The 17,117-nt window shown below is 42.3% G+C and overlaps 1 protein-coding gene across 8 annotated transcripts in view; it reads right to left on the minus strand.

Annotated features, from left to right (window-relative positions):
* Positions 1–11,281: 11,281 nt before the first annotated feature.
* PIEZO2 (piezo type mechanosensitive ion channel component 2) overlaps positions 11,282–17,117 on the minus strand; it is a 211,157-nt gene continuing 205,321 nt past the window's right edge. For all 8 annotated transcript variants that reach the window (XM_053396557.1, XM_053396555.1, XM_053396553.1 and 5 more), the window contains one exon: positions 11,282–15,891. In XM_053396557.1, coding sequence (XP_053252532.1) covers positions 15,639–15,891 — 253 coding nt within the window. In that variant the 3' untranslated portion in view covers positions 11,282–15,638. The remainder of the gene's footprint in view (positions 15,892–17,117) is intronic.

Consider the following 17,117-nt stretch of genomic DNA (forward strand, 5'->3'; position numbering starts at 1 on the left):
TAAAACGTGCATTAAGCCTTAGGAGCCTGTATGAGAAAATTTGTCAGCTTAAAACACCTACTGAGCTTCACAGCTCATGGATATGCCAAGTGCCTTAACGGTTTACTGACTCACTCCAGTTTTTTCCCCTCTGGCCCTGGTCCTCTCCAAGCAACTGCTTCCAAATGGAACAGCTCCGAAGAAAGAATTATGGTGACTTGCTCTCTGTGCTGGAGCTCACGACACATTTTATTAGAGGTTGCGAGAGAGCGGTTAACCTCCACGTGCCCTTTGATTGTGAATTCCTCAAGCCTGTGTGCAAGAGCAGCACAGCATGTTTATAAGCTTTTGATAGTAAATATATTAACCCTCCCTGCTAGAGGGGGTTTCTCTGTGAAACCTTGGGAATGACCCCCTAGTCCAAATATCCTACTGTAATGTAAGTTCAAGTATGATTAACTGAAATAATTGCACATTCCACCCCTTCCTCCCTCTGCTTTCCCTGTCACATCTGTTTTGAAATTGCAAATTGGGTAGGAGCCCGTCTAACCTGTTCCTTGCAGAGCCCTGTGTGAGTGTTTGATGCCAAGCCTTTACCACAAGAACACTTACCTTCCTTCATTGAAAGAATCTCATCCTGCTGATTTGAAGTTTTTAAGTGGGACATTGAACACGCATGTCATCCTGTATTGGTATTACAAAGAGACTTGCACCATCACATAAAATATTAGTGGCTTGTCTATGTTTTGGCATAAGCAGATGGTGTTATAGCAAGGTATGTTCCCACCCTAAGTGCTAGGGGTGTGCATTTGAATGAGCCATATATAAGTCACAATCCTGTTTTGTTTCAGCATACATTTTGAAGTCTATCCTGCTACTGCTGCTGATTTGTTTTGCTTTATCTTTACTGTATTATTTTTATCATAGTCAGTTGCCTTCAGTATAGGCCAATATAGAAAGGAGAGGTATTAAATCAGAGACTAAATAAAAATAGATATGAAGAATTGTGTTGCCTCTGCTGGGGAGCAGAAGAGAAGCAGTAGTAACATGAACAATGTGTTTGTAGAGAACAGAGTGTAAGATGACTAATTGCATCCCCAAGCAATTTGTGATTGGGGATTGATGACTTCAGAATATGAAACTTGGAAACCTAAACTCTAATATGTAGCAAGATATATGTAGCCTGGTTTGTATTTCATGGTAAGCCCAAACTATGGCTTACCTAGAGAGGAATTCATGGCCATTTTGCCCCTCCCTTGTCTTTTTTATTGCCTCACTGCGCTGAGCTAAGCCAATCTTAGTGTGTCATCCTAACACAGGTTCATGCTTAAGCTCTCTCCATTCCTCACTAACCTTGGCCTGGCTTGGCTCTGCAGTAAAAAGGGCTGGTTAGGAGTCAAGCTGCTGTGAGAAATGTTGGCTTGTCAAAGACTAAAACATGAAAGTTTGATATCTGCAGCTATTAAAAGTTCTGCAATTTCAAACGGATAAGAAGGCCAAATTCAGTGCTTTCCAGTCTTGCAATTTGTGAGGGATTGGTTCATGAATTTATGGATAGCAGAGTCATGACCGCTTGTTAACTCTGCTCCTAGTAGTACTAGGTTGGCTCTTTGTAGGCTATTGTGGAAGCGAGACAGATAGATTAAATCTGGCCACGGCTCATCTGGAACTTGCTTCACCGTTGCAGATAAAACCTAGGCAAGAAGACTTTTGTATCCTGAGGAAATAGATACTGGTTTGAATGATTCTTCCTCCCTTATTGGTACCTTGGCAAGGTTTTTTGGTTTTATTTACTGTGTGGGCTCCAGGGATATGGAGCAGCAGGTTGGTGGAAGATTCATTTGTGGGCCAGCTGTAGGCTGAGTGCCTGTAGGCAGCAGTGCAGCTGCAGGACTACTAATTAATTATGCTGCCTCAGTAGATTGACCTAGCTTAGCAGGTGGGAGGGATTGACATAATAGGTCAGCCAGCAAGAGGCCAGCAGGGGGCTGGAGCGTATGCATCTCTCACATGGGGCCTGACCCCTGAGCTTCAGTGGGCGTCCTGACTGTACTGGCCAGCTGGAATCTTTCCGTTGATTCCCGACGCTCTCAAAAACAGAACGGGGAGGTACATTATCTTATTCTTACTATCTTCCTCATGCTGTGTGATTTTGCTTAAATGCTGTACAGTTTTCTATACTATTTAATAGAAGCACTAAACCTCCTTCCATTTGTGTTGTGATTGCCATTGAATCCAAAAAAAGCCCTTTTATTTGGTGAAACAACTGTCTCCCACGCTGGCTGACAAGTTTTAATGTATGTTGTTCAAGTGTTTTTTTATTGCTGAGATGTGTTTTTCCTAACACTCTTTTTATTGTGTTGTACACTGCTTTGGCTGCTGTCCTCATACTACAGAAAACATTTGTTTAACTTTAAAGTAAATAAAATTCATGGGGGTTTCCTGCAATACCATAGCTCCCCACCTTTGGGGAGTAGATAATTTGTTAGCAAACATTTGGGCTTTTAACTCTTATTGCCTTTCTGGCTTGGCCTTCAATACTGGAAAAGTGTGACTATGCTCCAGAAGGATGTATTTATATCCCTTTACTTTGTATCCCTTTATTTATATCCCTTTAGTTATATTGGATATTCATGGCCTGTGACCTCTAGGCACCCTTCTGACCTAAAGTCAATATTTTTTTGTCTTCTTTAATGAAAGACTCACAATACAGGTTTTGGTCAAGCAAAAAAAGTCTGGGCTAATCAAAATTAGTTTTAGTTTGGGATTTGCACCAAGTAAACAAGATTAGTTAGTGCCTGATTTATGCACAAGCTAGGTAAGCTTGCCCCCCCCGCCACCCCCCATGGTAGAATTTGTAGACGCTCTCTATGCCTCCAGGGGGAGGGAGTTCCATTGTATACTCCTCTCTTCCCTTACTTGTGCCCTGTGCATGATAAGTAGAAACTTATGATTCTGAGTTAGTGGCAAACCAAGATTACAAACTGTTATTTGAGCCTGGTTTGTGGACAAACTTTGGTTTGCACAAACTATAGTTTGTGGTTTTGGCTAGAAGGGTTTGCAGACTGTGGTTTGATGCTAAACCAGGATTAGGACTTGCTAATGGTATCTAAACCATGGTTTACCAGTTTGCCTGAATGGACGCACTTCATGGGATACACAATTACTACAAAATAGTTAGAAGATCTGAACCTGTGTTTGATTTTTGTGTCGCCTATTTATTGACTGTGCAGAAGGAAGCTTACCATTGGACTATACTTGTTTTTATGGTAGTCTGAGGCCTGTTCCTAAAAACTAGAAAGAGAGGGCTGTTGATAGAAAGCTACCTAGATCAAGAACAGTAGGAAAGCGGACACTTCCTTAGGGAGTTACAGGCATCATGGCAACACCCCTTTGTGGTTTGTATTGTGATTTTTATGAGAGACACATTGTGAATCTCTCTCCCAACTAAATATAGACAGTACATTTATCTTGAACTATTCAACTGACTTTAACATCTCCTGCAAAGAAGGATTGCTTTCTTTAAGCCAAGAGCTGAATTTACTGCCAGGCAATCTGGACAAACTTGCGTTCACTCACCTCCAATTCTGTAAGTACTCTAATCTCTGTTCAGGTTCACATGTAATGTACACACACAGAATCAGAGACAGATGCATTTTGAGCCAGAACAATACACCAAGTTTCATGTTGGATTCTCAGACTCATCAAATTGTATAGAGAAGTTTGTAAAAGCTGCCAAAACTTTAGTAAGATTTTGGCAAAAAAACCAAACAAACCAGGAGTAGATTACTAGATCCATTAGAACAAAGGTCTAGGAGTCAAAGCTCATGGGTTTAGCCTTTTGCTGGCTTTTGTTCTTTCACAAAGATTTTTAACTGCTCGGAATCGCTATTCATCCTTGGGTCAGGAGGAGCACCACAGTGGGTGTCTAACCATTTCCAATTTTTCTGTTTTGTTGCTATGCAATATACCTTAACTCATCAAGGTGCTGACTACTTATTCTCTATGGGCCTTCTAAATTTTGGCTGCTCAGGGATCGTAGATTCTTCCTCCTCCCCCCATGTACACATTCTTCTTTCTTGAAAATAAGACATAGTAGCTTTCCTATGCTGCTGTGCAGAGTGAAAAGATGTTGATTTTCATAGCAAGCAAATTTTAATTTTACCATTCAGCAATCCTGGCACTTGATATTTTCTCCAAGAGGCTATGTTAAGAACCAGTGGGAAAGGGCAGAATGGTATTGCAGAGTAAGAACCCAATCCTGTGAAGCTTTACTTGAAAGTAGGGCACACTGAATTCAAAGTAGCAGCCAATCCTATGCAAAATTAGTCTAAGTTAACCAATTTATTGTGGCATAAGCGTCCCGGGACTAGAGTTGGTTTCATTTATAGAACAAGTGAGCTCTTGTCCACAAAAGGTTAAGCTATAAACAAGTCTGTTAGTTGTTAAGGCCCCACAAGACACTCTTGTTGACAATAGTCTGGATGCTGTGATGCACAGTTAGTCACACTTCATTCTGTAAGGAATTAGGGGGCATGTGGGTATGATTGCTGATAAGATTATTGAAATCAGATATGAGGGAGACCCATAGCAGTGTACATTTAGGCATCAATGAGCCTAAAACTATTTCAGAACATTAAGAAATCATTGATCAGATTGGACCATAGTCACAAGCCCTGTTGCCATAATGTGTGAGGTTTTAACAATGGGAGAAGGCAAAGAGGAGGGGTTCCCCTATTTCAGGTGTGAAGTAGCTGTGGCTCTCCAGTTGTGGCTGGTCTACAAGTTCTCTCATCCCTGATGTCTGGTCATGCTGCCTGAGAGTTCAGTCAGCTGAGAGTTGGAAAGCTCTGAGAGTCACCAATTTGAGATATTTGGAGGGCCACAGAGTCACCATCCTTGCCTTAGACTCAGGATTAACTATTCCCTTAAATCAGGCCTAGGCAAACTCTGCCCCCCCCAGATGTTTGAGACTACGCTTCCCATCATCCCTAGCTAACAGGACCAGTGGTCAGGGATGATGGGAATTGTAGTCCCAAACATCTGGAGGGCTGGAGTTTATCTATGCCTGCCTTAAATGAAGTCCTCAATATAATGTAATCACAGTAGTATTTCTGGTTTTACATATGCTTTGTAATATAAAACTAGGGAAGTGACAATGTAACTTGAGATTCGCTGTTAAGCAGGGGCCTCCGTGGGGGCAGGAGTTGGGGCAGACAGACTGCTACGTGAATCAGGCTCTCCTGTCAACCCATCTTCCCTGGCATAGATTTATGGAACAGCAGCAGAAGATTAGTGACCTGCCATATGGTTGTTCCCATAATGCTCCAGTAAGTCATTGTAGGAATGTGAGAATGGCAGGTGGCTTGACTTAGATCATGGTGTTGCTGTTTACCACTGGTAGACTTGCAGGGGTGGTGCAGAGTATGCCAATGGTGGTTGCTTTGCCTGCCCCTCACTAGTCTGAAGCTGGTCCTGTTTCTGAGAGACATCTACTCCTTGAATCTGGTGTTGCCTTTTGACCAAGCACTGGTTACATTTTGCAACCGTATCTATGGTTATCTCACGCAGAACCACGCTTGCAACTCCTATATGATCTGGGAGCTATGGTTTGTTTATTTCCTCTAGAGTGATGATGGCAGTGGCAGCATCCTATCACAGATACAGTGGTACCTCGGGTTAAGTACTTAATTCGTTCCGGAGGTCCGTTCTTAACCTGAAACTGTTCTTAACCTGAAGCACCACTTTAGCTAATGGGGCCTCCTGCTGCTGCCGCGCCGCCAGAGCACGATTTCTGTTCTCATCCTGAAGCAAAGTTCTTAACCCGAGGTACTATTTCTGGGTTAGCGGAATCTGTAACCTGAAGCATATGTAACCTGAAGTGTATGTAACCCAAGGTACCACTGCATTTCCCTTTTCTGAAAGGAGACATGGTCCTGAAGACAGTGCAAGTCAAACGTGAGCTATGAACGTTGCGTTGAAAATATATAATGAAATAATTATGCATACCACACTCACTGATGAGTAAATTCATTTCATATGCCTAGCACCTGCAGTCTGTCTGGCTGCTGGCTACTTTACAATTGTGCCTCTAGCCAATTTATACTTAACATATGCTTTTCTATCTACTCCTTTTTATAGAGCAATGGAGATGGCAAATGCAGATGCTCAGAGTCATCTGCTGTTTTGGCTGATGTGTCTGCATACTGAAGCTCTGTTCTCAGAGCAGACATCATACTGTTGTTGGAGAACAAGTCCTGGCTGAAGTTTTTAAATAGCTCTGTAATCTCCAGAGGGCCCATTAATGCTGTCTGATATATTGATTTGGTTACGGTTATTAATAAGAGGCAATTAGGACCTGCAACAAAAAGTTTGTACTGTTCCAGCCAGCCATGGCCACCTCAGTGCTACTCCATCCAGTTTACCTCTCCTGACAAGTCATCCTGTGGTCACTGAGTGTGGTCATTGGGCTGATTTTTGGGGATCACTCATTCATTAGGGTGTTGTGTTGCTGTCTTTTGTATTTATGCAAGCATTGGGGTCCCAGAGTCTGGTGGCACGTCCCTCTTTTGCATGGCTATTGCTATTTTGGCTATATAAGCAAAGGGACGCGGGTGGCGCTGTGGGTTAAACCACAGAGCCTAGGGCTTGCTGATCAGAAGGTCAGCGGTTCGAATCCCCACGACGGGGTGAGCTCCCATTGCTTGGTCCTTGCTGCTGCCAACCTAGCAGTTCGAAACCACGTCAAAGTGCAAGCAGATAAACAGGTACCACTATGGCGGGAAGGTAAACAGCGTTTCCGTGCGCTGCTCTGGTTCCCCAGAAGCGGCTTAGTCATGCTGGCCACATGACCCAGAAGCTGTACGCTGGCTCCCTTGGCCAATAAAGCGAGATGAGCACCGCAACCCCAGAGTCAGCCACGACTGGACCTAATGGTCAGGGGTCCCTTTACCTTTAAGCAAAGGCTGAACATTAGAAAAGGAAGGGATGGTGAGAATCTCCCTTAAGGGACAAGATTTTTTCCTCATTTTCTTGTCCCCAACCTTTCAAGCATAAGTAGCTACTTTTTATTTAGGGAAAAATCAACAGCCCCTGCTTCACTCGGATCCACATCCACATATGCCAACAGCCATGTTAACGTTTCATCAGAGCAGTTAAGATTTCATGCAGTAAATGACAACAGTTGAGTAGTTTCCCATGATTTCAAATGTTGACAGAAGAAGGAAATACATCCACAACATTATAAATTGTCAGGAAGCAGGAGGAATTTGGGGTTCTGTTCTCACTTGAAGCAGTAAAGCTGGATTTTAACTGTAATGGACAAAATGTTAACAGCTTTCAGTCTTTCATTGGCGTCTGGAGGCTCACCAGATCCTTTGAGTGGTTTATAGCAGTGTCTAAATTAATTGAGCTGGGAGCAGAAAGCCCATTCTGGTCAGGACACAGGAAAACAGCACCCCAGGTGTTTCAATTCAATAGCTTTTCTATTTTAGCAGCAGCAAGCATTCCTAACATCACAGTTTGACACAGCCGACTTCTTAAAAATGCACGTTTTCCACTTGCCCTTGTTCTAAACTCCCAAAAAGTAAAGTACCATTGTTAATTATAACTAAGGTCACATTTGCACCAGACATTTAAAGCATTATTATACCATTTGTAGAATCATAGCTTTGATAAAAAACATTGGGAGCTGCTGTTTGTTAAGGATGCTGGGAGTTGTTAGGAGATCCCTATTCCCCTCCCAGACCTACAATTCCAGAGTGTGCTGGGGAAAGGGATTGACTGTTAAGTCACACTCAGGGAATTGTACCTTTGGGAAGGGAATCTCCTAACAACTCTCAACACCCTTAACAAACTACAGTTCCCAGGATTCTTTGGGGGAATAGGTCATTTTATCACATCTGGTGTGAATGTCACCAAGTAGAGAGGTTTTTCCCAGTGGCATAAAAGATATAGCAGGATGTGCTGCTCCTACAGCACAGATCATATTGCTTCAATTCCCATCCTGGTTTTCTGTGTAGTTATGTTACTTGCGTGCTTTGAGTGTAGGCGTTGGCTCAAGAGACCTTGATGAAGAAATGCAACGAAGAATAATAACATTTCTTATATTTCATTGCAGCAAAGTCCTGTGGGTGAATTAGGCAACTGATGGGGGATCTTAGTTCATATGAGCCAATTCTATAATCAGTGGCTAGCTTTTTATGGATAAACTAGGGCTGCTATCTCTGCTTGCTTTGCTTGCCAAACCCCCCTACCCCTGCCCAAAGTGGTTGCCACCAGCTAGAGCTCAGTTGGTTAGAGCATGGTGCTGAGAATGCCAAGGTTGCAGGTTTGATTCTCATGAGACAGCTGCATATTCTTGCATTCCAGGGGGTTGGATTAGATGATCTTCAGGGTCCCTTCCAACTCTACAATTCTATATTACCGGAGTTGCAACATGAGTTATTTAAAGGGTGAATAAAAAGGTCTTCATCTGGCACCAAAAAGATGGAGCCAGGCAAAGTTCTATGGGAAGTTTCCAGATGACCTCTCAGAAGCATTCCTTCATTATCTAATTCTGCAAGTGAGGTGGTAGATAACTTTCTCCTCTCCCTTTAACTATACACTAATGCTGCACAGTGCAGAAAGCAGCACTCATACCTCAGGGAGCCAGAAATTCAACAATCATTTGGCTGACGGGTGGGGCATTGACATAGTGTGTTCTCCAATAAATGAGAGCACGTGTTGCGGTGTGGGCCGCCGGGCCAGGCCTCTGGTTGCCAGGCAGGTTAATAGTTGTTGCCTGGCATTGCAATTGGATAACCGGGGTTGCTGGGGCAAATTGTATGTTGCAAATTGGGTGGGTGGGACCATAGTCTTTAAATATCAGTGCACTCTGGTTTCTCTTTCTCTTTGCAGAGTGCATCGGCGTTGACATAGCCCTTTTGCTGCCAACATGCCTCACATTTTAGTTTCTCATAAAAGGAAATCAAAAGCCCAACATTCCAGAAATATGTACTTTTCTTTATGAAAGAAAAGAAACCTGGGCTTCTCCAGTCTGAGGAATGAGCTGAATAGTACTCCCATAGTCTACAGTTCTTGCAACCATCACCAGTGGGCATACTGGCCATATTAGCATACAATGCATGTGGTATTCAATTCACTTCTAAGACACCCATAACCTGTGAATGTCTGACTTTTGCTGCATTGATTGCCTGCTGCCTTGAATATCTTACAGTGATCACTTTTACCCCAAAGAGCATATTCTTAATAGTCTGAAAGCCAATGAAGCAGGTCTTGCTTGTGTCCCACAATTGTGCACAGCAATGTCATCATTCTTTTCAGTCCATTAGGCCAACAGATAACTCCCTAGGTTTGGTTTAAGCGAGGTATGTCTAACTTTTTCTGCTGATAGGTTTGGCTTTCACTTCCTGAAATTTCCACAGATGCAGCACAGTAAACTGCTACTAGGGCATCTTTTTGGAACATCCTCCCCACTCCAGCAAGTATAATTTAGGCTTCCACATGTTTTGTGGGATAAATTAAACAAAAAAAATGAAAGGTCTGCATTTGTTGATAACCAAGCAGCAGTGACTGCAGGTGCTTCCACGCGAGCTACTTAAGTCACCGACAGCACATTCCTAACCATTTCTATGCTGCAACCATATACCCACTAACCTTGGAGTAAGCCCCATTGAACTCAGTGGAACTTACTTCTGAGTAGCCATGGTTTGATTGATCTGCTAGCCACTTTTGAATTGTCATTCTTTGTTCACTGTTTTTTTAAAAAAATGCAGAATAGGTGAATAGGCATGCTGCTTTCATATACTATGTATGAGAGCACCAAACCTATTCAAAGCTGCCTGGAGAGCAGCAAGCTGCTGCCCTGCCGCTGCTGATGTGTAAAGCAGCAGTGGGGCAATAGCTTCCTCTTCCACCTTGCCACCTCCTACTTCTTCCTTGGCCACCCATTCCCTCACTTGATCCCCACCTCCACTTGCCTATATGTTCTATAGTTGCAAAAGTGCTGTGAGCTTGGAAAATCTCTGGAGAGAGCAAGGACAAGGTGAATGAAGGTGGAGAGACAGGGACTACCTGGCTGAAAAGGAAGAAGGCAACAAATGAAGCATTATCCTGAATGGGGTAACTGTGCCCCTGAAGGACCAGGTGCGCAGCCTGGGAGTCATTTTGGACTCACAGCTGTCCATGGAGATACAGGTTAATTCTTTGGCCAGGGCAGCTGTTTACCAGCTCCATCTGGAACGCAGGCTGAGACCCTACCTGCCTGCAGACTGTCTTGCCAGAGTGGTGCATGCTCTAGTTAGCTCCCGCTTGGACTACTGCAATGCACTCTGCGTGGGGCTACCTTTGAAGGTGACTCAGAAACTGCAATTAATCCAGAATGTGGCAGCTAGACTGGTGACTGGGAGCAACCACCAAGACCATATAACACCGGTCCTGAAAGATCTTCATTGGCTCCCAGTACGTTTCCGAGCACAATTCAAAGTGTTGGTGCTGACCTTTAAAGCCCTGAACGGCTTCGGTCCTGTATACCTGGAGGAGCGTCTCCACCCCCATCATCCAGCCCTGACATTGAGGGCCAGCGCCGAGGGCCTTCTGGCAGTTTCCTCGCTGCGAGGTTACAGGGAACCAGGCAGAGGGCCTTCTCGGTAGTGGCGCCTGCCCTGTGGAACGCCCTCCCAGCAGATGTCAAGGCAATCAACAACTATTTTACTTTTTAAAGACAACTGTTTAGGGAAGTTTTTAATGTCTGATGCTGTATTGTTTTTAATATTCAGTGAAAGCAGCCCAGAGTGGCTGGGGAAACCCAGCCAGATGGGCGGGGTATAAATAATAAATTATGATGATGATGCCATACTTCACTTACCACAAAAAGTAAACCACTAGGAGGTTTGTTTCTTTTTTTACTACAGTTAAGCAATATATAAATTTAATGAAATAGATAAAAACTACAATCATTTGGGGAAGCGCACTTGTTGCCCAAGACCTCTAAATGATTTTTAATTGCATGTCCCGAATCTGCTAAGTATCTGATTGAATCCCACCCAAAACTATCAGCCATCCATAAGTGCCCTTAATGCATTGGGTATAAGTTCCTATTCCTTTTCTGAGCTTTTGAGGAGGGAAGGACCTCACTTAACACACCTATGTTGGAACTCAAGCTCAGCATAATTACAGAAGACACTGTCCCTTTCGCTCTGGACATAGTGGTGGGATCATGGAAAAAACTAATTTTGGTGCTCATAAATTTTGGTTGCTGCGCTGATGACATCAGTGATTGAAAAATGGCAACAGAGAAGTATTATTTTTAAAAGAAACTTTAATCAAGAAAAAGGCCTTTTCATATCATAATTACATTATACAAAGGGTATTAGTATTTTAACATTTTTTTTTTGCTAGTCACATTGCCACTGTTTTTTCACACTGCATTTCAGGCAACAAAATCAAACACTAAACCATAGCTTGATATAGTGCATTCATAGCTTTTTACATGTATTTACAGTTTTAGCTGCAAGAAAAAATGCTGAAAGTGGGATGGATCAATAACCACCAGAACTGAGACACCATGACATTCCTGCTTTCTTAAAAATCTATTCTGTGCAACATTCTCTTTTCCAATTAGGCTTATTGAGTGTGCCTACACAGCTCAAGTACAGGTACCACCTCACTTGCTTGTGTGCCATTTGCGTGCACCTTTTTCATCACCAAAAGGGGGTGGAACAGGGGAATCCCCACTTGTGCTCACCCTGTGTAAGTAGGGATTCCATTGTACATGATTTTTGTTTAAATGAGAGGCTGGGGCCTAGAGGTACATTAGATAGATAGCTATACTTCCACCCCAAGGTTCGTAGTATCAGATAGAAAGCACACTTCATCACTCTTGCTGACTGACTTGCAATGATCCCCACAGACATTCATGGTGTTTAACCTTGCCATGGAAATGAGCTTAAGCCATTCTTGGAGCCATCTTTCTAGAAGTTCTTGCTCTAACAGAAAAAAACACTTCCATTATTGGATAGTGCTTATCTTCAAGAAATAGTCACCAGGGCTCAGGCATACTTGGATGCCATGCCATTTGCCTGGTCATTAAAGTTTTAATCCTAATGTGATGGGAAAGACTGCAGTTGGTTACTCAGTGGCAAGAGAAAAGCACTCTGCACAAAGTTGGAGGTACTTTATTACTTCACATGTTCCAGGACATTGTCCTGGTACAAATCAAGGCCGATCCCTAGGTGTAATGTATCACAACGTTGTTCTAAAAAAACGAGAAGATACATATAATTAATTCTTTGAAAAAGTTATGCTTTATAAATAACATGCATGTACAGGAGAGATAATCAGACACACAGTTTTCATTCAGTAAGGATTTAAATGTGATTTAAGACTTTAATCTGCTTTGGTGGTTGTGTAGAGCTCAACCATGCTACTTAGAGCCCTATATAGCTTTGATCAGAAAAAGGCAGTAGAGTTTTGGAAGATTCAAATAATCTGCTGTTTCCTATGTCCAGTCCTGTACTGAAGTACACAGCACCTTGAGGACACAGGACATGTACAAAGGACTTTTATTTCCTAGCAGATAGCATTTGAGGACTGCACAAATCCTCATGTATTGTTACAATTTCAGTGGGAAGCATTTCCTTTAAAATGATGATTACTGGCCCAAAGTGACAAGTATGGCTTGAGAATGGAGGAGTAATAAATAACTAGCAGAGGTCAAGAAGGCAGAGACATATTAACAATTACAAAGTCAGCAGGAACTGCAGCACCTTCTGGGGCATTATACTTTAGAAAAAAGATGTCTAAAGTGGGAAAGTTTTGAGAGGCTTATAAAATCATGCATAGCGTGCAGAAAGTGGACAGAGAAGTTATCGTCTCTTTCCTAGTACTAGAACATAAAGCCGTTCAATGAAATTGAATGGAAATAGGATAGCCATACATAACACATAATTAGCTCATAGAATTTGCAGCCCCAATATGAGGTGATGGCCACTGATTCTGGATAACTTTAAAATGGAGTATTTAGACAAATTCTTGATAGCTAAACGCAACTACCCAATTCTGAAGCAAGGTGCTCCTGGATACTAGCTGCTGATGGGAAAACAACAGGGACAAACTCTTCCCTCCATGGCCTACTTGCGATATTCATGGAAACGTGAGGTAGGCTGCAATGGGGAAACGGGGTGCCTGACTTTTGCCTAAATCTAGCAGGGCCATTCTATACCAGTCAGCTTCTCTATTGGTTCTGTCTTACTAATTTGATTCAAATTCCATAGGGGAGCCATGTTAAATCTCTTGCAGTAAAACAGTAGCAGAGGAAAATGATATTTTTGTTAGCTTTCTGGCACAAGCTTTTGTGGACTGCAGCCGTTGTCAGATACATGAAGAGTTCTCCTTAAGAAGTAGGCGCATTTAGCTACATAGGTAAAGGGAGGAAAATGTGTAAAAAATGGGAACAAACGGCCCTGAAACATCTGATTTCTAAGTGAAGTCTAATGTATGCAAGTTTTCATCTTGTGTAAGTTTAGGGTCTGCATATACGGTATTTGTAAACACTTCATTTATGTCTTTAAAGGACGTTGTTTATGTTGCTTCTGTCAATGGTTTTTTTACAAGGAGAGCTAGACTAACTATGCTTTGTTAGAAAATTATAATAACATTTGAATATGTGTCGAGTCACCATGCGTTTTATTGGTGCAATATCCCAAAGTGGTTTATTTTGGTGTGCACTTCCTAGTGTCAATATGCTAATTTTCACAGTATTGAAATATACCAGCAATGTTTTGATGGAAACAGATCAACTGTGTGGGCATGTCATGTCACAATTTTCTTCTACCTAACATACACCCTAGACTAAAATGTGCAAGTAATTTTACAGTTTCCTGTTCAGTTCCCATCTACCTTCTAGTGACTTGTAACATTATCAAATACAATAAATAGTTATGATAGTTCAATGATTACTGACAATCTCACTACGTAGACACTTTCAGTTTATAAAAAAAATTCATTCAATGTAAACAAGCATATGAAAAAATACTTCTGAAATGACTTTGCAGCATGTGCTTTATTTGTCAGTATGGAGTGAAAACTGCACAGTAAAACCCCTTAACATACCTTATCCATTCAGTGATTTTTCTGTTGCTGAGAAATTGCATTTTCTAAACCATGTAATGCAAATTACATTGCAACACTTAAATGTTCATGCTACACTGTCCTCTGCTAAATAGCCGGTGTTCACCAATAGCAATAATTTAAGAAAAGCCCCTTTTTTTCAAGCTCATTATATATATGTTTTATCATAATTAGGAACTTTAAAAACACATCCTGGACATAAAAACGAGAATTTGCATATGTTAACATTTCTGTATACCTGAAACACTGGAAGGAAAATACTAGGTAGAAGTCAGATGGTTTACATTTAAACGTCCGTATAGGGTGATCGTTTTCTTTTGCTTCCTACAACATGCTTTCCCCTATTTTGTCTTTAAATGTTTCCAAGAAATCAAAGGCTGGGTTCAAATGAAATGCAAAACCATGATTAATGGTATTCACCGTTTAAAAAAAATCACACCATGGTTTTGACCTTTCCAATGTACAACAGTAATACAACAGTTTAAAGCTTCTTTTCCTTTCCCAGCTGCCCAAGACTCAAGCTTCTTAAATTCATTCTAATTTCCATGGTGCAGCAGCCTCTTAAAGCAGAGCAATGGCCCTAACTGTGGTTTGTCAATGGTCTGTGAATTCAGACATAACAGCAAACCACAGTCGGCGCGCACTGTGGTTTGTAAACCAGCTCTAAACTGTGGCTTCAGGTGCGAGTTCGTCAGCTCCCAGCCAATCATTGTTTTTGGAGAGGCTTGAGTTCAGATATTAAAACAAATGATAATTTGTTTTGCCAAACATACTATATTTGAACAAGCCAAAGGCATCATAAAGTTCAACTGGCTTATTTAAAAAAATACCTGGCTACTTGGGAGCAGTTGGCCCAGCAAAATATTACAACGCTTCACCATAATCATTATTCGCTAGTTAAACTTTTGACAGTTTTTATTTTCCTGAGTAAAGTCACTGATGTTTTCAATGCCTCCTGTTAATTGTTCAAATAAAATAAGGCAGTTAAAGATAATGTCAGTGAAGTTTTTTTCCTTCCAGAAGTACATCTGCAGATCTGGTTTTCTAGAAATGCACATAACAAAGTTGCCTTCAGCACCCTCTGTAATCCATTGTCTTGGATTTTCTAGAACAACTCCTCAGATCACTGCTGCCCCTTGAAAGTGATGCAAAACAGCATATTGCACACCACTCCAGAATAAGTGAGGATCTGATTAATTCAGCTGTGATATCCTTCTTTTTCCCTTGAGAATGAGAGCTGAAGCCCAAGTCAGACATGGATGCAGAATATTTTGTTCACTAAAATGAAAAGCAGATTTCTCTGATGTTAGAGGAGTTGTATTTGAAAACAAAGGCTAGCTTTCTTCATCTTTGATTTGAAAGGCAGCATATATTTCTAGGGAGCCAAATGGACTCCACAAACAGAAAATTCATTGCTACCTAATTATAAAAGGCTTCCCTCTTAAGAGAATGTTGTGCTTTGTTTTGTTTTTTAAAAAAACGACAACCAGTTGAAGTCATCTTGAATTACAATGCAAATCCCGAAAAGATCAATTTGTTTTTTCTCTAGTCCATTTGATCATAGTCTCTGGGGAGCGGTACAGGAATATTAATTTGGCATATAAATCTTCTTCCAATTCCAGTTCACCAGTCTCCCGCACTAAGAAGATGTCGGTGCACAATTTGAGGATGCGATCTACATTGGGCAGCTCTTCAAACATGATGGAGTGGGAAATCCCACTGAAGAACTCACGGACAAATTTTCCTATTACCAGGACGACTGAAGCATATAAGCCCATGATGCTGCAAAACAAGGGGGCGGGGAAAGGTAATAATATTTTAAAATGTGAAAAGATTTAAAATGTAATCACAGAATTATGAAATGTGGATACTGAGAAGAAAGGAAAACATAAAAATACAGCCAATTTATAATTCACTTTCATTTTAATAGATTAATTCATCCAAATTACTTTTCTTTCCTACCTCACCAAAAAGAAATGTCCCTGTCCTGAGGGAAGTATACAACATAAAGAAAGACTTAGGAAACAGATGGAAAGACAGAGGCACAAGTATCAGGGGAAGAATATGCAAGTACTATGACAGATGCTTGAATGTAGTTTCTGTAAAGGTAAGGATAGAAGACTTATGCCAATCTAGGATTGTGGTAGCCTGCCTATATCAACATGGTTTCATCAAATGAAGGCTTAGCAAGCTGAATGATTAGGAGTAGGGCTGGGCAATATTAGGATTTCAACATCACGATGTATCACCATCCAAACATTGCGGTTTGGCGATACACTGTGATGTTGAAACAAGTTGTTTTGGCCCCAGCTGGCAAGGCATGGGGTGAAACTGCCTCAGCTCTCACTGCAGGAGCTAAGGTGCTTTTACCCCAGTGCCTCGCAGGCCAGGGCCAAGGTGCCTGCTGCTCAGCTGGGAGGCAAAAAAGCTCCCACCCTCCAGCTGAGCAAGCCCCACTGTCTCCACTGAGGGACAGGCAGCTGCGTGCCCCTGAATGGAGAAGTTTAAAGGTGCCACCAGTTAACACAAGCCAGAGGCGAGGTGGGGGCTTCATTACATCTGAGGGAGTTGTCTTTGCTGCGTTGAGGCGGGCGAGCTACTTCTTTCTCCCAGGAAAGAGGCCGCTCGCCCTCCCCTCACTGTCCAAAGATGAAAGAGGCACTGCCGACTGAGCTGGACAGGCTCCATTTGCAGTGCTTTCTCTACCTTTGCCAGCGCAGGCAGTGGGCGAGAAAGAGGCAGCCTGCTTGCCCCCCACTCCATGAAGGTGGACCAGGTAGCTGCCTTTGCCTGTGTGGGTGCAGTGCCACTTTCCTTGTTCACCCCGGGAGGAAAGATGCAGCCCACCCTCCCAGGCAAAGGCACACAAGCGCATGGAGAGGCTGCCTCTTTCTCCAAGGAAAAGAGATGGCCTGACTCTGCTGGGAGAAGTCTAACAGAGGACCCACCCCCCATCTCCAGCTTGCACAAGCCAGAGGCAATGTTAGACTTCATCGGGGCAGTGTGAA

The sequence above is a fragment of the Podarcis raffonei genome, chromosome 7, assembly GCF_027172205.1.
Source record: "Podarcis raffonei isolate rPodRaf1 chromosome 7, rPodRaf1.pri, whole genome shotgun sequence".
Lineage (NCBI taxonomy): Eukaryota > Metazoa > Chordata > Lepidosauria > Squamata > Lacertidae > Podarcis > Podarcis raffonei.